At 42.9% G+C, this 22,206-nt stretch overlaps 1 protein-coding gene across 9 annotated transcripts in view; it reads right to left on the reverse strand.

The window, feature by feature from the left end:
• The window catches only part of NRCAM (neuronal cell adhesion molecule), a 315,520-nt gene that overhangs the window by 23,964 nt on the left and 269,350 nt on the right, over positions 1–22,206 (reverse strand). For 6 of the 9 annotated variants that reach the window (XM_047753047.1, XM_047753040.1, XM_047753041.1 and 3 more), the window contains 9 exons: positions 21,695–21,819; positions 19,561–19,662; positions 13,864–14,061; positions 13,695–13,765; positions 11,812–12,037; positions 10,866–10,981; positions 9,443–9,647; positions 6,385–6,507; positions 5,306–5,491 (listed from right to left, as the gene is read on the reverse strand). In XM_047753047.1, coding sequence (XP_047609003.1) covers positions 5,306–5,491; positions 6,385–6,507; positions 9,443–9,647; positions 10,866–10,981; positions 11,812–12,037; positions 13,695–13,765; positions 13,864–14,061; positions 19,561–19,662; positions 21,695–21,819 — 1,352 coding nt within the window. The remainder of the gene's footprint in view (positions 1–5,305; positions 5,492–6,384; positions 6,508–9,442; positions 9,648–10,865; positions 10,982–11,811; positions 12,038–13,694; positions 13,766–13,863; positions 14,062–19,560; positions 19,663–21,694; positions 21,820–22,206) is intronic. The other 3 variants (XM_047753044.1, XM_047753042.1, XM_047753048.1) reach the window with 1 other exon arrangement.

Here is a 22,206-nt window from a genome sequence, read left to right on the forward strand (position 1 = left end):
ATTAACCCTCACTGAGCACCTATAAGTTGCCTAGCAACGTTTCCTGGGTTGTGCTAGCATCGTTTCTCCTCTTTTTTTTTTTTTTGTCTTTTTGTTCTTTTAGGGCTGCACACAGGGCATATGGAAGTTCCCAGGCTAGGGGTCGAATTGGAGCTGTAGCGGCCTGCCTACACCACAGCCACAGCAATGCCAGATCAGAGCCTCGTCTGTGACCTATGCTACAGCTCCTGGCAACGTTGGATCCTTAACCCACTGAGCAAGGCCAGGGTTCAAACCTGCAACCTCATAGTTCCTAGCTGGATTTGTTTCCACTGCGCCACGACGGGAATGCTTCCTCTGGCTTTCTTGACAGTGGATCTCAACTCTCTCCCCCTACTGTCTTTCTTTACAGATCCTACCAGTGTGGTTACCTATGTTTTAGCTTCCTGACTGCATGTCCGATCCTGTCACTTCCCTGTTTAAAATGTGGATGGCTTATCTGTGCCTGCAGGTGGACTGCTGGGTTTAAGCCAAACATCCTGTGGTTTTCAAACCCTGTGCCTTTGCTTGGGCCCCTACCAAGAATTTACACACCCCCAGCCCCCGACTCATTTGCCAAGACTCCATCTGTCCTTCGAGGCCCAGTTCAACATTACTTTCCTTGTGGGTTTTTCCTGATCCTGTTTGGCAACGTAAATGGTTCACTCCTCTAAGCTCCAGTAACATTTTCTTCAAATTACATCTGTTTTCACTCTGTTTTATGGTATTGCCTTACCTGCCAGACTGTAAGCATATCAAGGGCAGAGCTGGCTTTACGGTTTCACCACAGAGCGCCCTAAAAAAGCCTGGTGCTCTTTTCCCGCTTTTTACAGTTGCACCAGAGGCATATGGAAGGTGAATCAGAGCTGCAGCTGCCAGTCTACACCACAGCCATGGCAATCCCAGACCTGAGCTGCATCTGGGACGTACGTTTGCGGCAGGGCTGGATTCTTAACTCACTGAGCGAGGCCAGGGATGGAAGCTGCATCCTCATGGACACTATGTTAACCCTCCGAGCCATAGCAAGAACTCCAAGAGTTTTGCTTTTTATGTGCCAGATAGACATCAGTTGTTGAATTGACTGAATTTTCTATATAGTTGTGTGTGTGTGTGTGTGTGTGTGTGTGTGTGGTTTGGTTCAGGCCAAATAAAGTTGTGAATTTTAAACTTAATTTTTACCTATTGGCCTTGTTTTTGGACCCAATTGCTAGCCGCAGCACGGACTCTGGTAACATGATATGGGGAGAGTCTGACCACAAAGAGGATCCATCCCCAGCCCCTAAGTGCCCTCCTCTGCTCTGTCCTAACTGGTTGACCACAGTGGGCTGCTAATTAGGTCAAGAACTGGGTTCCATTCCTGACCTGCCAGGTAGTTTCTCCCTCTTCTTGCACCCTAAAGAGTCACCTCACAAAAGGGCTCTGGTGATTGGAACCAAGGTGAGAAAGTAGCTAAGAATCCACAGATAAAGCAGGGGCCAACCATCAGCAGTGGTGGGGCCACAAGTCAAGTTCATGATCCGTGTGTTTTCAGTGCATTTCTATAGATGCCTTCACTGGTTTGTTTCCTAGAACTTCAGACGCCGAAGCTATTTAAAGGGACACGGCAGCTAAACAAAAGCAGACAAACAACTACAGTTCATACACAGATATTGGGTGTTTTGAAGAAAGATACAGACCAAAATAAGTGATTCCTGAAAATCTCAAGTACCCATTTCCAGCTCCAAGGGAGGAGCATGGGAAGAAGGGCTAGTGGGGCATAATACAGCTAACTGAACTAGCCTGGCTTCTACTTCATGGTTTAGATAATCCCTTCGTAATTGTATATTTGAAAGCGTGGGTTTCATTAACCTCTCTTAACATCTGTAAGAAAATTTAACAGTGTAAACTCAGATCCCTCTCTTTTCCCCTCTTTGTTCAGAAGTGAATGAAAATCTAGAGGCGGATGTCTTCTCTCAATGGTTCCTCTCTTGTTTATTCCCTTTCATGATGCTTTAAAATAAAATATAAAAGATATATAAGAATAATAACATTTGGAAGCATCGTGGCAAACTTTCCTTTTTCGTCTCTCTCAGAGAGTCTCTAAACTCCACATAGAGAGGGAAGACTGAAAAAAGAAATCTCTTAAGGATGGAAAACCCAGGGAAATAAATTATTCTTGAGTAGTTCAAAGTTTCATCACGGGAAAATCTCATTTTATGCAAAGCAAGGTTTAACGATGGGGGCACTTTTAAAGAGAAACAATAGAGAAAAGGAGGTTAGATTGACCTTTTTTTTTTTTTTTTAATTAAACACCATTTCTCTTCTTATCTGAGTTCCACCAGATTGCAACACTGGGGGCTTCACGAACCTTCTGAGACCCTATTTTTGCTGGTCTCTCTAATCATAAGTAATTCACATTTCAATGTAGTAAGATCAAATGGTAAAACCTAAACTCTTTTAATTAAGATTTCTTTTAGCTAGTTTAAATTCACTGAAAACAGTGGGAGATGTTTTTGCCAGTGGCACGTGTGTTCTATGCCAACACGGCAAGTCAATGGTAAACAGAGATAGCCCTGCCACAGCTCAATTACTCAGCTACTACCTCTAGTCAGTGATGCGGCCACTGCACAGGCAAAGAGCCAGGCTTTCTCTGGAACGCTCCCATGAAAGGTTATGAGGGGAACACAGCAATAAATTATGTGTAAAACAACCAAGGCTTTTAATGGATATCTAACCATCCCTGGAAAGAAGTATACATATAAAGGAGAGATTTTCATTCTTCCACAATTTTGTGAAAATTTTGAATTTTTACAACTTGGTTCTTTCAAGTCTAAAAACACCTATAAAATGTTATTAAGAGGACTGAGGAGTTCTTGTCATGGTGCAGTGGAAACGAATCTGACTACGAACCATGAGGTTTCAGGTTCAATCCCTGGCCTCACTCAGTGGGTTAAGGATCTGGCATTGTTGTGAGCTGTGGTGTAGGTCACAGACGCGGCTCGGATCTGGCATTGCTGTGGCTGTGGTGTAGGCCAGTGGCTACAGCTCGGATTAGACCCCTAGCCTGGGAACCTCCATATGCCATGGGCGTGGCCCTAAAAAGACAAAAGAACAAAAAACAAACAAACAAACAAACAAACAAACAAAAAAAGAGGACTGAAAATGGTTACAGTTCTTATGCAGTCATTCTCAAATCTACCTGACCTACATTCTGTAATTCACAGGAGCCTCTGAATATAAGATTTGCAAGAAAAAAGAAGCTATGGATCAGGCATAAGCTCACAAGATTTGAACAATTTATGGCAAAGCACTTATTTCTTTTGGTTGACTTTTCCTTCATTCCTATTTGTACTTATTTAGTCTGTCAAAGCCCAAGAAAACCCCTGCCAGGGGTGCTTTCCATGAGAACAGCGCCCTAGGGGGCAGGGTAGCCTCCACTGCTACCTAAAAATGGCATCTACTAACCGCCAAGGGTCAAAGCTTGGGGGAAACCTTTGGTGGAAACCATACCGTGATTCTTTCAAGCACCATTCTCCCAAAACCAACCTTCCTCCCCAAGAGGGCTGTGAGCAAGAAAGGAGAACACAAGTAATTCACTGTGATGGTTGGCCACTCCTCAGGAGGAGGGGACCTGAGCAGTTTGGTGAAGACAAAGATGGAATAATGCAACTGAGCAGAGCATGTGGGCTGCCTGCAGACTTGCTCAGAGGGGGTCCCACTGGGAAGACCTTCCATCCCAGGCTCAGCCAAAAAGCCCAATGGGCAGTGTAGTGTGATGCCAGCAACATGTACACTATGTCTACCGGGAGTACAGCTGAATCAGATCAGAACAGGAAGCTTGGGTGATCCGACTTCTTAAGGCTGTTTTCATTACGGGACTGGTATTTCTGAACCCTTCATAGACAGCATGGCCATCCAGAAGACCTGGGCCAAAGCCGCAGTTTGGGTCCTGTCCATTCCAGCCATAGTCCTGTCATTAAAAGCCAAGATTAGGATGGGTGCCAAGGGTAAGTCTTGAGACAAGGTTTTAGGAGAATTCAATGGGTGGCTTTCTCCTGGTAGAAAAGACCAGGCATGAATTTCAAAGCCAAGATCTTCCAGGAGCTGGACTTTCTTTTGGTGTTTCAAAGCTTATTTTACATTCTCTTTTAACCCATGCTGCACTTCCCCATGTTTAACATTGCAAATTTCACACAGGTAGAAAGTCATGCAGATGAATTATTTTACCTTTGCCTGCACCTACATCAGGTGGAAGAATACCAGCTTTAATGAAGGGAAACAGAAACAGGACACTATATAGTTAGATGTAACACACCCATGAACACATACAGCTATATAAAAAAACACTTCTTCCAATGCTAAAGCATGCAAGAAGAATGGAGCGTCCCATATCAGGTATAGAGGACAAAGGTGTAGGTGTCCCCAGACTTATCAGGAATCAAATCCCCACACTATTTTAAGTGCATTATTTGTACTTGCCTATTATGTGAGAAGGCTTAGGACATTTCAGACCAATTTTGGGGTAGAAATGTCAATTTCTTATGCTATGGGAGATACATAAATAATCCTCAAGCAAGTCTACAATTTAGAGACATGCAACACCAGGAAATCTTTTATAATATTTTTGATCATTTTTATTGAATCTGAAGCTTTGCAAAATAATTAAGTTATGAAAGGAAGTGTTGATGCCTTTCCTAAATACTTTAATGAGGCTCTTTTGCTTTCTCTGTACCAGATGGTATATCAAAAGATGAAGTCCCATGCTCTAACACAAAATAAATGCATATTTAATAACTTTCTATTTTCTTGCTCAAAAACCTAAATCAATATGTAGACTAGCAAATTATTTTCTGGTGACTCAAGACCAGAAATATAATTACATATTTTATTTGTGTATTGATAGGTATATCTATGTGTGCATATACACGTGTATTACACACATGTACACATATGTGTATTTGTATATATGTAAAGTTGTATATAGGAGAAATATTGCCCGGAACTTGGAATTTAAGTGTGGCAAAATACTGTAATTTCTTAGTCTCAAGATTTTAATATGTTTTTAATAAAAGTATAAACAATAATTTAAGATTAATAAAAATTAATAAAAAATTTCATATGGACTTGACAAAACAAATCATTATTCCCGTATGAAGTAAATCATTGCTTTTATATATCTCAGAATGAGACATAACAAATAAGTGTTTTTATTAATTGGCTAAGGTAGATATTTCACAGTAAGAAGGAAAAAGAAAGCAAAAACTTAAAGATTTCTGTCTTGAGATACTTATAGGGATTTTATACATACCCATCTTACCTTCATCCACAGTTGTTACTGCTTCCTCTGTTATCTGACTTCCTGATCCTGCTGCTGTTTGTGCATAGAAATAAAACTTATACCGAGTGCTGAAATTTAAATTTTTTAACGTCCAGCGGGTCTTGTTGGCAGGAATTTTTAAATCTATCAGAGGACCTAATTCATGTGTGCTGTTAACTGTTGACAAGAATACAAATAAGATAAGATAAGATAAGATAAAATAAAATAAAATAAATGAACCAACCAAGTCCAACAAAAACAAACATACTGATTCAGAGAACAGAGCAATGGTCTCTGAAAGGAAAGGTATGGGGGGGCAAAATGGATAAAAAGGGGTCAACTCTATGGTGACAAATGGCAACTAAACTTTTGGTGGCGAGTACACTGCAGGGTATACAGAAGTCCAAAGAGAGTGTTGTACCCATGAAACTTACATAATGTGATAAACCAATGCTACTTCCATTAAAAAAAAAAGAACAAAAAGTGTGTTCCCCATTAATTGCTGTAGGGAATATTACCGTAAATAAAGGTGTCAACCAAAAATGTGAAACCTGAATTACACTGACTTGTGTAATCCTTCTCTTTGCCAGACATAATCAATAACCTGACATAGTCCGACAATACGCTGTACCAAGGGGAAACACATTCTGCATTGGCTTCTAAGCTAGGAGAATTTGAGAGTTGAATCGCAATAGCATTTCTGATGTCTTTGCTTTTGAAAGCAGAGTCATGTGTTGTGAAACAAGCCCAAACCTCGTCCTCAGAGGATTTGTTCCAAAGGAACCCTGTTCTTACCCTTTTCTGGTTAAATATAATGGCCACCTACATGATGACACACACCTAAACCCCACGCTTAAGGTCTGTACAATTCTACAGGTTACTTAATTTTCAATAGCGTTTGTGCCATTTTTCTTTAAAAGATACAATTTCAAATTTCTTCTGGAAAAACACTTGAGGGTATCTGTGTATATTCTACAGCTATACAGAAATAACCAATTTGCATTTTAAGATATCAGTTCATTTTTCCTTCTTAAACCATATTTCCCAGTTTCCTTCTCCCCATAACTTACTTGGCTGATATTTTAAGGTGTACTCCGTCAAAATGCCATTTGGGTGGCTGGGCGGGTCCCATTCCAAAGTGAGCGAGTCTAGTGTTGGGTTAACAATCTTCAAAGAGGACGGAGCACTGGGAACTTCAAATGAGAAATATGGTCAAATACGAAGGTTTCTGAATGTTCAAAATGCATTAAAATGACATATTTTGGAATGTCCACACAATTCATCAAGGCCTTTGTTTCATCAAGGCCTTTGTTTTCTATAACTCATTCTTGTTATGGCCACACATGGCATACAGAAGTTCCCAGGCCAGGGACTGAATCTGAGCCGCAGCTGCAACCTACATCACAGCTGTGGCAATGCCAGAGCCTTTAACCCACTGCACCCGGCTGGGAATCAAACCCATGCCTCTGCAGCGACCTGAGCTGCTACAGTAGGATTTTTCCCACGGCACCACAGTGGGAACTCCTCTATAACGCATTCTTGCTCCTGATTCCGCTGAAACTACATGAATAGAAACCTGTTATGCTGCTTTTCTCTTCCTCTTTCTCTCCTTACCATTTCCATTTAGATTTATTAAAACCATCCTTTCAAACACAAAGGCTTTGTCTTTATATGGACCCAAATCAATACTTTTCAAAAAGACGGTACTCCTTTGTTTCACTAAGGTTTCTTAACAAAAGCGAATTAGTGACTGAGCAGAACGATTCTAACCAGGCCTTTGAGTAGAGGCAGCTGTGTTCCGGGCTCTTCAGGACTGTTTCCCCCAACAAACCAGGGGTCCCCCGTCAGAACACCCTGCCTGCCGGGCTCTGGGCCAGAGCCAGCCTGCCCAGGTGCAGTTTTCATCGTGAGAGCGGACACACGTCCAGCATCTCACAGTGATGGACACCAGCCCCAGGGCTGACAACCCCTGGCTCTGGTGAGGGCCAGCAGGTGTCAGGTCCTCTGTGGCAGAGGCTGGAAAATTACCAGAAGAAACATGCCTGGTCTTTTAGTCCCTTTGTCACGAGGATGGTGGATGGTGGCAGCCCTGCCTCGTGGTGGTTACCTCCTCCACCCAACCTACCACCGTCCTTTGACCCTCCTGTCACTCCAGCCAGAAACCACAGAGTCGACCTGAATTCTCCCTCTGCCATGTATCCACCCTCCCTTGGAACGCCAACTCCAGTCAGCGCCACCTTGGTCACCATATCCATGCCCTCCTCGCCCTCTGCCATTCAGGCCCTCGGGGCCTTTGCCCGACCCTAGAACAGTCCTGGCACAGTACCCCGAGTCACCCCTTTGAGAATCTGACGACAGCCATAAACTCGCCTCAGAAAAATATCCGCACCTTGTGTACAATGTTTGGGGGTTCACGGAGCCCCTTAAACCCTTTCATAGACCCCATAAGAAACTACAGTCCCCAGGAGAAGAGCCTCTGGCTTGCGGATTAATATTCATGGCATTAAAGGCCGTCCACGAGCCTGTCCTCCTGGCTGACCTTCTTCTCCTCTCCCCATCCAGGGCTGCCTGGCTTACAGTTCCCTGAAGGAGCCATGCTGTTCCCCATCTTTTTTTTTTTTTTTGCCTTTTGTGGGCTGCTCCCGTGGCATATGGAGGTTCTCAGGCTAGGGGTCTAATCAGAGTTGTAGCCACCGGCCTACACCAGAGACACGGCAACGTGGGATCCGAGCCACGTCTGCAACCTGCACCACAGTTCACAGCAACGCCGGATCCTTAACCCACCGAGCAAGGCCAGGGATCGAACCCATAACCTCATGGTTCCTAGTCAGATTTCATTAACCACTGAGCCACAACGGGAACTCCTGTTCCCCAACTTTGTGTCACTGGACAGACTGTGTCCTCTCTTGTCTATCCTTTAACCCCTGGTCCTCTCTTCTATGGAGGCTTCTCCTGAGCCATCGAAAGGACCAGTGTAGGGTCTCATTGGTGAAAGCCTTGAGTGGAAGGAGCCCTAAACCCCCAGGGAGCTATAAGACGGAGGATGAGCAACCCTAATGAGAGGGGGAGTTGGGATGCTTATGACTCTCAGAGGCTGCTGGGCAGCTGCCAAGGATATGAAACCCTCAACCAGGAGCCAGGAGAGGGTTCATCTGTAAATGGTTTTAATCCACTCCTGTATATACATCCAAAAAAAACAAAAGCACTAATTCGAAAGGATACATACACCCCAATGTTCACTGCAGTACTATTTACAATGGCCAAGACATGGAAACGACTGAAATGTCCACCGATAAAGAGATGAACGGATAAAAAAGATGTGGTACATGTGTATGTACATGTATATATAGACATACAGTGGATTATTACTCAGCTATAAAAAAGAGTGAAAGTTTGCCATCTGCAGCAGCATGGATGGGCTTGGAGAGTATTACGCTAAGTGAAATAAGTCAAAGATAAATACTGTATGATATCACCTACATGTGGAACCTAAAAAATACAACAAACTCATGAATATGACATAAAGGGAGCAGATTCACAGATACAGAGAACAAACTAGTAGTTACCTGTTGCGGGGCGGGACAATATAGGGAGAGGGGAGTGGCATTTACAGACTACTGGGTGAAAGACAGGCTCAAGGATATATGCTACAACACGGGGAATCCAGCCAATATTTTGCTATAACTGTAAATGGAAAGTAATCTTTAAAAATTGTATACAGCTCCGATTCGACCCCTAGCCTGGGAACCTCCATATGCCGCGGGAGCGGCCCAAAGAAATAGCAAAAAGACAAAATAAATAAATAAATAATAAAAATAAATAAATAAAAATAAAAATTGTATACAAATAAAAACATTTTAAATTGGCGAGGTTTTTGACCTTGCTAAGTGTAGAGAAGAATTTTAAGCTGAGGAGAAAGGGGGTTTCTGTGTTCTGAAGACTTCCACATACCCTCAGGCCATCTATGAGCTGACCCTTGGCTCCCTTTGTGTGCGCTGTGTTCATCTATGGGAAAATCACGTTTGGCTTCTAGATACTCTTTATCTGGGGGCCCTTCTGTCATGCAAGCCTCTCCTGAGCCTAGGTGTCCTAGGCTCCTAGGATCTCGGAGACACACCCGCCCCGTACCTCCTTCCGGGGTGTGGAAGGCCCTGTCGGGGCTGGCCGGGCCCTCCCCTTTCCCATTGACCACTCGGACGTTCAGGGTGTAGTGGCTAAAGGGCTCCAGCCCGGGCAACATGCCGTGAGTCTTGCTGCCCTGGAAAGTGAGGATCTTTTTCTCAATATGACGTCTGTTTCTATTCGAGGAACTCTGTGCCTTCCAGTAGTAAATCTGCAACAGCAAGAGTAAAAGTTCAATGAAAGCGTTATGGTTTTCTTTTCTTTTTCCAGAAAGTTCCCTTGGGACGTTCTGCATTAGTGGAAAAACTATCAGCTACTGACGCGGAGGCAAGAGAGTAGGAGCCCAGAGACAATGAGGGAAATAATTAAGAATATGGAATGAAGCTGGGCTACACAATTTTGTTAGAGGAGAACAACTGAAATAACGAAAGAAACAAAACATCACGAGACTCACACAGAAGGATTTATGTGTCTTTTACTGGCATGAACTATTCTAAAAATAAAAGCGACTTTCCAGTATTTCTATACTTTTCCAGAGTTAATCCAACTTATGTATAATACATCGTTTAGTGTAATCCTAAAAACCACAGTGAAGTTTTTATTATTACTATCCCTACAGTACAGATGAACCTCTGGGTTATCAAGAGGCAGAGGGCTCCAGTTCAAGTCTAGGGCTTTCTCGCTAAGCCAAACTGCATTGCTTAATTAAAAATATGTATATGTATTTTGGTATTAAATTGCAGGCACAGATTTTGAATAGATAAGCAAAGTGGTGATTAATTTTGGACAAAAATTCAGAATTTTTGTTTATTAAGTCCTCTTAAATTCTCATTAGGAGTTTAAGGCACTTTCAAGAGAAATCAACATATATACAGAACCTGGCAATCTTAGAGAAAAATACCAAAATTGAACACGATGCAGTGCAAGCAGTGACCTCTAGAGGTCAGTGTTCAACAAAGCAAAGCAGTGACTTCCTTTGGCGGTGTGAACAGACCATCTATCAATTGACAGTATGAATCAGTCTTTCTGTGCTTCCCAAGAACAAAGGTAATTGATGTTTATAAGAATGACCTGGTTGGAACTGTATGACCTTGACATACAATCTGAATTATTTTAAAAAGGTCTACATTGTTTTCAGAATAAATTTGTTTAACACATGCAGTCAGTATTGCTTTTAAGCTAGGTGCATTTCATTATATTCTAGTTTATTAAACATTCGTTTTCACCATATATATTCATTGTTCAATGGATAAAAAAAGTCTTCTCACTTTGTGTGCAGTGATATTTCCACTCAGCTCTAGCTGGGATGCTTCAGGGGTGGCTTGCCTCAGATGAACCCTTAAGGCCTTCACCGGCCAAGAAAAGTACACATGGCATTGGTGGATGGCCTGTTTCCAAGAAAAAGAACCAAAAAGTCTCTTTCACTTGCCCGATAGCCTTGCAGGTGTCCTCGGATACTCTTCAGAGGCACTGGGTCCCAGTGTACCTCGGCCAAGGTGCTGTTCACCACACTGACACGCACGTTCCCTGGAGCCACCATTGGGACTGGGGAAAGGTGAGAAAGGGGGCAGAGGTGTCAATGTCATTTTGAACTGCATGCAAGAATGTAACTGTCTCGTAATTTTGACTTGAAGCATTGTCCCAGCTCTATGCTATGTATTATCAAGCATGGAGAATTGACTTTTTTTCTTTTGATATCTGTTCATTACACTTCGTGAGAATAATACATCTTTTTAAAAAGTTACATACACACACACACACACACACACACACACACACATATATGTAGGGAGAGAGAGAGAGAGGTTGTGCCACAGCATGTGGAAGTTCCTGGGCCAGGAATCAAACCTGTAACACGGCAGTGACCTGAGCCACAGCAGCGACAATGCTGGATTCTTTAACTACTAGGCCCCTAGGGAACTCCAAAAAGTAATAACTTTTAACATTCTGAACCTATCTTCTACAGGGCAGGCTGTTTAAGTGCAGAAATGTTGAACAAAATAATTGCCACCTCCCTCCCAATCTAAGCACCTCTGGACATGGGATGTGTCCTTGACTTGCACCTGGGTACGTCTTTTTTTTAAGGCCCACACCCATGGCATATAGAAGTTCCCAGTCTAGGGGTCGAGTTGGAGCTACAGCTGCTGGCCTACGCCACAGCTACCCCAGTGCTGGATCCGATTCACCCACATCGGTGACTTATACCACATCTGGTGGCAATGCCAGATCCTTAACCCACTGAGTGAAGCCAGGGATCAAACCATCATCCTCGCAGACACTATGTTGGGTTCTTAACCCGCGGAGCCACAACAGGAACTCCTGGCAATTCTGTTTTGCTGGGGGAAAGTATTCACGAAAGAGCATCAGACACTTACGGTCTTCTCCAGAATGTCCCATGACTACGGCTGGCTCTGGAGCAAAGCCCACGTCGTTCAGGGCCTGAACCTTGACCAGGTATGGAACAAAGGTTGGCGTGCCCGAGACAATGTATTTGGAAACATTTGCTACCACCACAGACGTCCATTCATCATCACCATCTTTCTGGCGCCAGCTGACTTTATACTGAAGGCCTGGCCCGTTAGATTCAAAACCACTCAAGGGCTACAAGAAAAGCCAAATATTCAGAGCTTTGTAAACAAATGAACTACACAATCATTTACTGAAATGGCAAATTCAGTTCCCAGACTTGAAAAAAGTAAGCACTGAAACGTTAAAATACAAGCTATGACCACTTTTCTCCAGGGACCTTTTAGCTTTTCTTTCCACTTGTGATGAGATTCAAAGCTTGTCTGGGAGCAACGTTTCAAAGATGGCTGATTTTCTCTCTCTCTTTCTCTCTTTCTCTCTTTTTCTCTTTCTTTCTTTCTTTCTTTCTTTCTTTCTTTCTTTCTTTCTTTCTTTCTTTCTCTCTCTCTCTCTCTTTCCTTCCTTCCTTCCTTCCTTCCTTCCTTCCTTCCTTCCTTCCTTCCTTCCTTTCTTTTTCTTTCCTTTCTTGTCTTTTTAGGACTGCACCCATGGCATACAGAGGTTCCCATGCTAGGAATCAAATCAGAGCTACAGCTGCTGGCCTGCGCCACAGCCACAGCAACACGGGATCCAAGGGGTATCTGCGACCTATACCACAGCTCACGGCAACGCTGGATCCTTAACCCACTGAGCAATGCCAGGGATGGAACTTACATCCTCATGGATGCTAGTCAGATTTGTTTTCACTGAGCCACGACAGGAACTCTGGCTGACTTCTTTCTTGAAGTAGTAAGAGCTACCTAAGTTTCTCAAATTCTGGCTCTACGGTCATGGGTAGGTGACACAAAACATTTCAGTTATATAGTTTCCTTTAAGTCTTCCTGTTTGTGTGATAGTACATCATTGTCTATTTTACATGAACTCTGAAACTTGTGAGCTACTTTCTTTATTTAAAAAAAGATTGGCTTGTCACTCTACCCTGTTTGTACATGCATGTATATATATAAGCTTATACAAACATGTATGCCTCTAAGTGTGCATGTATGGATCTAAAATAAGTCTTAAAATCACACAAGTAAATATAATTAATTTTCCAAATCCAGGAAATACAGATAACCAAAAAACAATGTATAAGTTGACTGCTGAGAATAGCTTAGTATGTGTCTTCCAGATGGTTCTCTAGATGATGACGATACAAGCTAGCATTTATCAGGCATGTCTATGTGCTAGGCACAATTCTAAGCGCCTCATATGCATCAACTTCTTTAATCTTAGGAGGGTGGTTCTATTGCTACTCCCATTACACAGATACATAATGGAGATGTTAAAGAAATGCCTTAAAGTCACACATATACACATTACTATATGCAAAATAGATGACTAGATATACTATGTGTATAATATGGTAGGTCCTTGTTACCTGCATTCAGTACTGTGTAATAACCTATATGGGAAAAGAATCTAAAAAGGAATGTTATATGCATAACTGATTTATTCTGCTGTACACCTGAAACTAACACCACTTTCTAAGGCAACTACACTCCAATACTTTTTTTTTTTTAAGTCACACAGTTTGTATGGGGCAGAGTTGGGATTTGCATGCATTTATTTTGGCTCCCAGGATTAAGGTTTTAACTACTCCATAGTCCTGTCTAATGAAGATATGTAATCCATATTTTTTCCCCCAAAATGAGTGAAAAAGGATTTTAATACAGGTATTATTTAAACCCCCCCACCACACACACTGTACAAAATATACCAAGGAAAGTTGAAGATTTCAGACACAACTCACCTTCCATGTAATCACCAAATTATCCGGCTCCGATCCCAGCCCTTCTACAGCCGTGGGATTTTTATCTGGTTCTAGAAGTTAAGCAGCCACAGCCTTTGTAAGCTTTGGTCTTTGGCCAACAGTGGACAATTTTTCTACTTTCTTTCCTATCACCGAAGTCCCACTTTACCTGCGGCTTTCGTCAAATACTGCTCGGAGGCCTCGCTGGGCAAGCTCCTCCCCAGGCTGTTCACGGCCATCACTCGGAAGGCATAGTTCACATAGGGCGACAGCTTCAGCTGGGCTGTAGTCTGGGTTCCAGGAACTTCCGTCTGGTGGTGCCACAGCCCTGCCTCGTGCATCACATCTTCATATTCGATGATGAATTCTGGCCACACACACACATACACACAGAGTCAACCCGAGACCATGAATTCAGTCACCCACTGGTGGGTTGCTAGAATGGGTAATGGACAGGACACTCTAACAAGAGCCGCCACAGGATCTCAAGGGCAGGAAAAATTCATTAGAATCTTTTGATGTCAGGGTTCTATCAGCATCCTCAACACTTAGGCACACCCAGTAATATGTGGTGTTCTTTTTCTAGCATGTTGAGTTTGGTTCCTTAACATTGATAGAGGGGACCCACGTATTCCCAGGAAAGTTAAGACATATGAGAAGATGGTCAATTTTTTTTCATAACAAAAGAAGTTACATTAAATTCAGGGAGATACCCTTTCCCACTAAACAGACGGACAATGATCAAATGTTAAACACACTTTGTTGACTGTGACATGGGGAAATGAGCCTTCTCCTACTTTGTGGGAAGTATACATTTGCACAACTTTTATAAAGGATACTGTAGAACATCTAACAATGTTTTAACTCAGATACCCTTTGATTGAGAAATTATACTTCCAGCAATTTATTTCGCATAAGTGTCCTCACACATATGTTCCAAGACACATGAAAAAGAATCCACATGGCATCATTGTTTGCAACTGAAACAGCCTAATTGCAAACAACCTAAACGCTCATCAACAGGGCTGATTAAATAAATTATGGTGCATCCACACAATGGAATATTCTGCAGCTGTAAAAAAATGAACGGGACTGCTCTAAATATACTGAAACAGAATGATTTCTAAAATATATTGTCAAGTAAACCAAGCAGGGTTTAGAACATAATCCAGTGTGTACTGGATTCTACAGTTGTGTAAAAATAAAAAGTTTTCGGAGTTCCCGTGGTGGTGCAGTGGTTAACGAATCCAACTAGGAACCATGAGGTTGCGGGTTCGGTCCCTGCCCTTGCTCAGTGGGTTAACGATCCGGCGTTGCCGTGAGCTGTGGTGTAGGTTGCAGACGCGGCTCGGATCTCGCGTTGCTGTGGCTCTGGTGTAGGCCGGTGGCTACAGCTCCGATTCGACCCCTAGCCTGGGAACCTCCACATGCCGCAGGGGCGGCCCAAGAAATAGCAACAACAACAACAACAAAAGACAAAAGACAAAAAAAAAAAGATTTTCTATGACATATACACACACCTGTACGCTTGAATGTACATGTGTTACCTCTCAGAGGATACACACTGCACCACTGGTGTCACCAGAGAAACTGAGAATCAGAGGTGGGAAGAAGACTTACTTTTCAGTGTCTACCTCTCTGCATCTATTAAAATTCTGTGCTATGTACATGTTTTACCCTTTAAAATTAGGTATTTAAGGTATTTAAATATTCATTAATTGCCTACTATGTGCCATGCACCATGACATGAATTAGAGATACAAAGATGGACTAGATAGATGTGGTATAGCGCTCTGAAGCGAGGCACTTCAGAATTCTCCTTCCAATCTATGTTAATTTGCTGGTGATCTCCAGCTTCATAAACCGATGACCTTCACATTTGTATCTTCAGCCCCCGTTTCTCCCCTGAACTGGAGTCTTGGATACTTCATTGCCTACTCCACTTGTTTGCCTACTACATCTCGAACTGGACAGGACCAAGACTGATCTCAATCTTTGCCCCAACCGGCAGTGACAATTCAGGTCAAACCCTTACGTCCTTTCTCCTCTCCTACGCTCATACGCTCAGCAGCCCTGCTGGCCAGGCTTTTAAAATATATGTAAAATCTCAGCATACTGTTTTTTAGCTCCTCCATCCCTACGAGCCTATTCCAGGTCATCAAGGTCCCTCAGGCGAATTATTGCATAATCTCCTAACTGACAAGTTCCCAGGCTTTCTCAGCTCATGGTGGGCTTAGTGTCTCAGTAATTGTCTTCATGGCTCCCTTAGGTCCGAAGACACACCTAACATTTCCATGTATTAAGTAGTTAGGTCCACATAATCTAATAACTCTTTATGTCTTAAAGTCTACTGGGCACCACTTAGCTTCTGCAGCCTTGGGAACAGATTGGACACCACCGCCCTCATTTCCTATTTCACGCCGACTTTCACACAGTACTTGCTTTTATCACAGCAAAGGCTTTGGAGAGACATGATGAGGTCACCACATGATGCAGCACTGTGATACTGAAAGTGTAAACTGCCTCGAGCTAGTATTTCACGGGGTGTCTGGCAGATGTCACTGTTTTTTTTAAAAAACAAAATTTAAAAATCAAAAACTCAAAAAATATCCTGAGGCACCCCTGTGAGTTTTCCGGGGTTCTGCAAGGCATTTTAACGCACAGTTTGAGAACAATGGTCTTGCCTCGTCTCCCCATTCCCCATTGCTCCTCTCCAGAGCTTTTACAATGGAAAAGCCAGCATGATTCATCGTGCCACTTAAATCCCTCCAACTCCTTCCCAACCCCTACAACAGCCTACGCGGCCCTGCACAGTGCACATTTCACCCCACCCACCCCTTGCCTCTTCTCGCCTACTTCACATCCTCCTGTTCATTCCATTCCAGCCACCCTGGCCTCCTAGCAGACAGGCTCCTGTCTTAGGGCCTCTGTTCTTCTTCTTGCTCTCCCTGGAGAGTTCTTCCCCCAGATAACCTCATAGTGTGCTCATTGCCTCCCTCCTCCTATCTTTATCGATGCAGGCATATGTCAGCATCTCGAGGTGGCCTCTCCCGACCACTATGTTTATATTTGTACCCCATGCCCCTATTTTTCAATCTCCTTCTCCTCCTTTGTTTTTCTTGCCTAAACATTTTTGCTTGGTCACACACAAAACACACATACAAACCCATGTGTATAGATAAGTGAGTCCTCTAGGAAACAGATGCAGGCACAGAAGTAGGTGTGCGGGAGGTTCTTTTGGGGGAAGAGCTCACGGAAGATAAAAGGGAGAGAAAGCAGGAGCTGGCATGGAGGGTCTTCAGACCGTCACGCAGGCCTGACGTTGGTGAGAGGAGAGGGGGAAGGAGGACTGTGTGGGAAAAGCCTCAGACTCCAGGACAGACAGTCTCAGCCAGGCCATCAAGGAGCCCCAGCATGAAGTTCTGCAGGAGATATGGCTGAGACTATTCTAGGACCCTCGCTGAGCTCAGTCTAGATGAGCTCAGGAAGTGGTCTCATGGGGATGTTGGAGCTGATCCTTAGGGAAGGGGCAGCAGCGGAGTCTGCTGTTGACATTCCATGCAGTGGGTTCTCTCATCAAAGGAGGTCTGAATTGTGTGTGTGTGTGTGTGCGCGCGCGCACACACACACACACATATATATATACACACACACATTATACATATGTATTCATATATATAATGATATTATTTACAATAATATAACATATATTATTAATTTTATCTTATTTGTATCCTCAACTAAAATATACCGATATGCTCCATATGGATAGAGATTTTTTTTTGGCTACACCCCTGGTATAAGGAAGTTCCCAGGCCAAGGATCAAATTTGAGCCAAAGCTGCAACCTATGCTACAGCTGTGGCAACATAGGATCCTTAATCCCCCACACTAGGCCTAAAATCAAAACTGCGCTGCCACAGAGAAAATATGGGATCCTGAACCCACTGTGCCATAGCAGGAACTCCTGGGCAGAGATTTTTGACAGTTTTGTTTTAGAAGAATGCCTGGTACCTAAAGATACTCAGTAAATATCTGTTTAATGAATGAATGAAGCAATAGAAGTGCCTTGAAATCTAATGATATCATTTTAACATGGGTCAAAAGAGTCTCCAAGCATCCGAACCACCAAAATCTGGCTAATGGACTTAATTCACTGGACGACTCAGCAAAAATTAATGAGTGTTTTGATCAAGGAGCAAAACCTCCATTGAGCAAGGTACACCACCAAACAATACAAGACAGAATGGAGGAGGCTTTCATTTAATTTCATTGGCAAATATTGTCTTTACCAGCAGGTGTCATAAATCAACATGTGCATCACTTCAGTATTATCTTACGTCATCATCAGAAAGGAGGTTAGTCTTCCTGCAGTACATACCTAAGGGTAGTATACTATGTCTTGGGTCTACTCTCTTAAGCACCTTTTTGGTTTTAACACTTCCTTTTTTTTTTTTTTTTGCCTTTAGAGCTGCACCTGGAGACATACGGAAGTTCCCAAGCCAGCGATTGAGCTGAACGTGCAGCTGCCGGCCTCTGCCACAGCCACAGCAAAGCTGGATCTGAGCCACATCCGTAACCCATGCCACAGCTTGCAGTAATGCCAGATTCTTAATCTACTGAGAGAGGCCAGGGATCCAACCTGCAACCTCATGGAGACTATGCTGGGTTCTTAACCCACTGAGCCACAATGGGAACTCTGGTTTTAACACTTCTAAGCTTATCTACAGTCTAATTTTACTAAGTTCTTCCAGTATCTTTTTTTATTTTTTATTTTTTTAATTTTATTTATTTATTTGTTGTTGTTGTTGTTGTTGCTATTTCTTGGGCCGCTCCCACGGCATATGGAGGTTCCCAGGCTAGGGGTCCAATCAGAGCTGTAGCCACTGGCCTACGCCAGAGCCACAGCAACGCAGGATCCAAGCCGCGTCTGCAACCTACACCACAGCTCACGGCAACGCCGGATCATTAACCCACTGAGCAAGGGCAGGGACCGAACCCGCAACCTCATGGTTCCTAGTTGGATTCGTTAACCACTGCGCCACGACGGGAACTCCCTCTTCCAGTATCTTTATGGCACAGTCCGCCACCTGATTTTATTCCCTAGGCTGATGTCATCAAGGTGAGAGGTTGACACTGGTGAATGTGCCACTTTGCAGCAAAGGCCAATGGGAAGAAAGAGACCTGATGTCTACACCCAGTTCTGTTACCAACTGTGCTAACACTACTTATTAAGTCCCAATTTCCTGGGCATCACAAGACCTGGTCTTCCCATATCAATGGGAAAAATGAATAACTTGCAATACATCTTCCTACTGTGGTAGACATTTAAGGTGATTCTTATGGATCTTAAACACAAAATGAGAGTGGATGTGCTTAACTGACATCTCCAGCAACTAATTAGTGTCCCATACTAGAAGCTGTAACCAGGAATAACTCCAGCTCTGAAGACAGGAGAGCTTCAAATAAATGTTTCAGTTCTGTTAGCAAAGAAGCAGAGACTGCCAGCAAATATCTTTTTGAAGAATTTCTTTTTTTTGGTCTTTTTGCCTTTTCTAGGGCTACTCCCACAGCACATGGAGGTTCCCAGGCTAGGGGTCGAATTGCAGCTGCAGCCTCCAGCCTACGCCAGAGCCACAGCAACGCTGGATCCCACCCGCATCTGTGACCTACACCACAGCTCACGGCAATGCCAGATCCTTAACCCACTGAGCAAGGCCAGGGATCGAACCCGCAACCTCATGGGTCCTAGTTGGATTTGTTAACCACTGAGCCACAACGGGAACTCCAATTTCAATTGCATGTGATGAAGTGCTTTGGGAATGGTCATTAGATTTATCAGTGATAAAGCAAATGATACCACATACTTGTAATAGGGCTATTGTTGTCATCGCCTGGGGTCCATGACAGCTGAACACTCCTGTCGAGTTGATCTGTCAATTCTAAATCAAAGGGAGGATTTGGGACATCTGTAGACCAAACACACACACATCACAGTTAACCATCCGGCCTTCTGAGATTCTCCTGTACTTTTAAGACTATTCTTTGGAGGGGACTCTTAAAGACACAGCATATGTAATGGTCAATGAGCATGCAACAGAAAGGAAATGAAAACAGCTGAGGCTGCTGGGAACACACACACCCCCCCAAGAGGACCCCACCCCCACCCCAAAGAGCTCTACTTGCTTCTTTTTCAAATGAAACTAAATCCTTTGTCCCCAATGCCAGTGGAGTGGACATATATGGTTCTCCAGCACTCCCAGTGTGTGTCTTCTCAGAAACAAAGAGGAGCACAGACAGCATAATATGGAAGCTAAATTTCTAATAAATGAGAAACAAAGGATAGCAAATGCTAAAAAACAAATTCAGGCAAATGCATAGACTGTTTAAAGAAGATGCAAATGTTCTTCCTGAAACAGGCTAAATTACAAATTTGGGGGCGGCCTGAAGAATATTTATATTTTTAAGGGAATTCTAAAACCGACGCCATGCAGGTAGCCTCACATGCACATCTTAGGTGGATGCTCTGTACAAGTCAGGCAGGCACACGGGGAGGTGTGTTTCCTCTCAGACGACACCAGGGTACAGACATCTGTTGGGACAAAGGTGTCCCAGAAGCACATCTGCCTCTTCTACTGGTGCATCTGAGGTCTGGACAGTCAATGTTCTCCCTGGGTCTTTTCCTGACCCTGCTTCTGGCAATAACTCTGGCTCTTCGGGGAACCAGAGGCCATACAAAAATACTTCCTGCCAGTAAAGAAGCAGTAAACGTCTACAAAGGACAGGTCTTCTACAGCACAATTAATGAACTATGTGAAATTCATCTGAGTTTTTGCCAAAAAATTAATTTCTTGTATTTGTATGCTGAGTAAAGACAAGAGTTCTTTTATCACAATGATTTTGGGAAAAGATTCTGATTTATTTTCCCACCTCAGAAAAATCACATGACCTGGAAGTGTCCTCCTTTTGGTCTTTAGTGATTTATCTTCCGTGAGTTGGTTTTCTTTGATACAAAGGTCACACACATGTTGTTCTCAACATCCACTGTAAATTTCTTGAAAATTTCATTTTCCCAAAACAACTTTTAGTAGATTGAAATGGACACCCAATTTGTGGAATGATATTGGAAATAGCTTATTCAATCTGTAAAACGTAGATGATGGCTTTTGCAAAAGCACTATGCTACTTTCTAAGGGAAGGCTATCAAAGAAGGACTTTTATCAAATGAACTGACTTTGCAATAACACATGCAATCCTTGGAAGACAATGGCAATATATTCAGTGAAAAGTTCCAGAGTTATAATGAAGAGATGATTTAACAGCAGTAAATGGACAACACAGTGGGACATCTGACAGAGCCCTTTTCTTTAAAGAAACATAATGACGTGATAGAGAAAAGAAAGTTAATGGACGTTTTCTGAACATGTGAAATTCTTTGAAAGAAAACAAAGGACTCATATTAGTTTACCGTAAATGGGAGCTGGAGTTGGAGTAGGAGCTAGAAAGGACATTGATATAAAGGATTTTAATCAAAATTAGTAATGGAAAGATATAAGATAGCACAAGAACACAAAGATTGAGCATGATTAAGATTATAAAACCGAGCCTTATGCTGAGCTGTGAGACCTGGCATTGTTAAACATGCAGTAACAAATTAGGGGGGAAACTCCTTCCAAATACTTAAAAGTAAGTATTAAAATACTTAAAATACTTAAATAAACTTAAGTATTTATCTACTTAAATAAAGGTAGATTCTCTCCCCCAGTTTCCTTATAAAAATATCACTAATACATGTAACCACCATTTAAATCCAGTGCTGCTACAAAGTATATTTCTACTGAAATGATCGCCTCAAAGGCATCTTTCAAAGAAGAAAAATGTGGGTAGTTAATTGACCTACAAAATGGTAAAACTATATACCAAGCAAATAGTACTAGGGACAGTTTCCCTTTCAACTTAAACCGGGGCAGCCATCTGGGCTGCATGGGTTCTAGTTCTTACCGACGACACTAAGCACAGCGCTGGCAGAAACGTTGTCCAGGGTTGTGTTGGCCACACACGTGTAGGTCCCGCCATCATCGTCATTGACATCAGCTACCACCAAATGGTCCTTGTCAACTGTGAACCTGTAATTACAGCACATTCAGAGCGGCTGAAGTGGACTTCCCGCTACGCCCAATCACTGGGTTCTGGGCATGAAAGCAATTTTGAATTTGATGAAAGAGAAGGTTTGCTAGCATATTAAAGCTAAGATCCCATACAACACATGTCACTTTGATCATGATGAAAGCTGGAAAACATTGTGAATGGGTGGGAGTCTTGGGTGAGCAATGGTGACAAGTTGTCTGGTCCGGTGGCTTTTAACCACGCCTCTGGAGTTTAGGAGCTTCCTTGAGACCAGGGGTATCTGGAGCTGAGGTGGGGTAGCTTGGCGACCCTAACTAGAGGGCTTTCCTATGGCTATCACTCATCCAGCTCAGTTTCTAACAAAGTGGGTATTTTACAACAATTTA

Source organism: Phacochoerus africanus, chromosome 11 (assembly GCF_016906955.1).
Source record: "Phacochoerus africanus isolate WHEZ1 chromosome 11, ROS_Pafr_v1, whole genome shotgun sequence".
In the NCBI taxonomy this organism is placed as follows: Eukaryota; Metazoa; Chordata; class Mammalia; order Artiodactyla; family Suidae; genus Phacochoerus; species Phacochoerus africanus.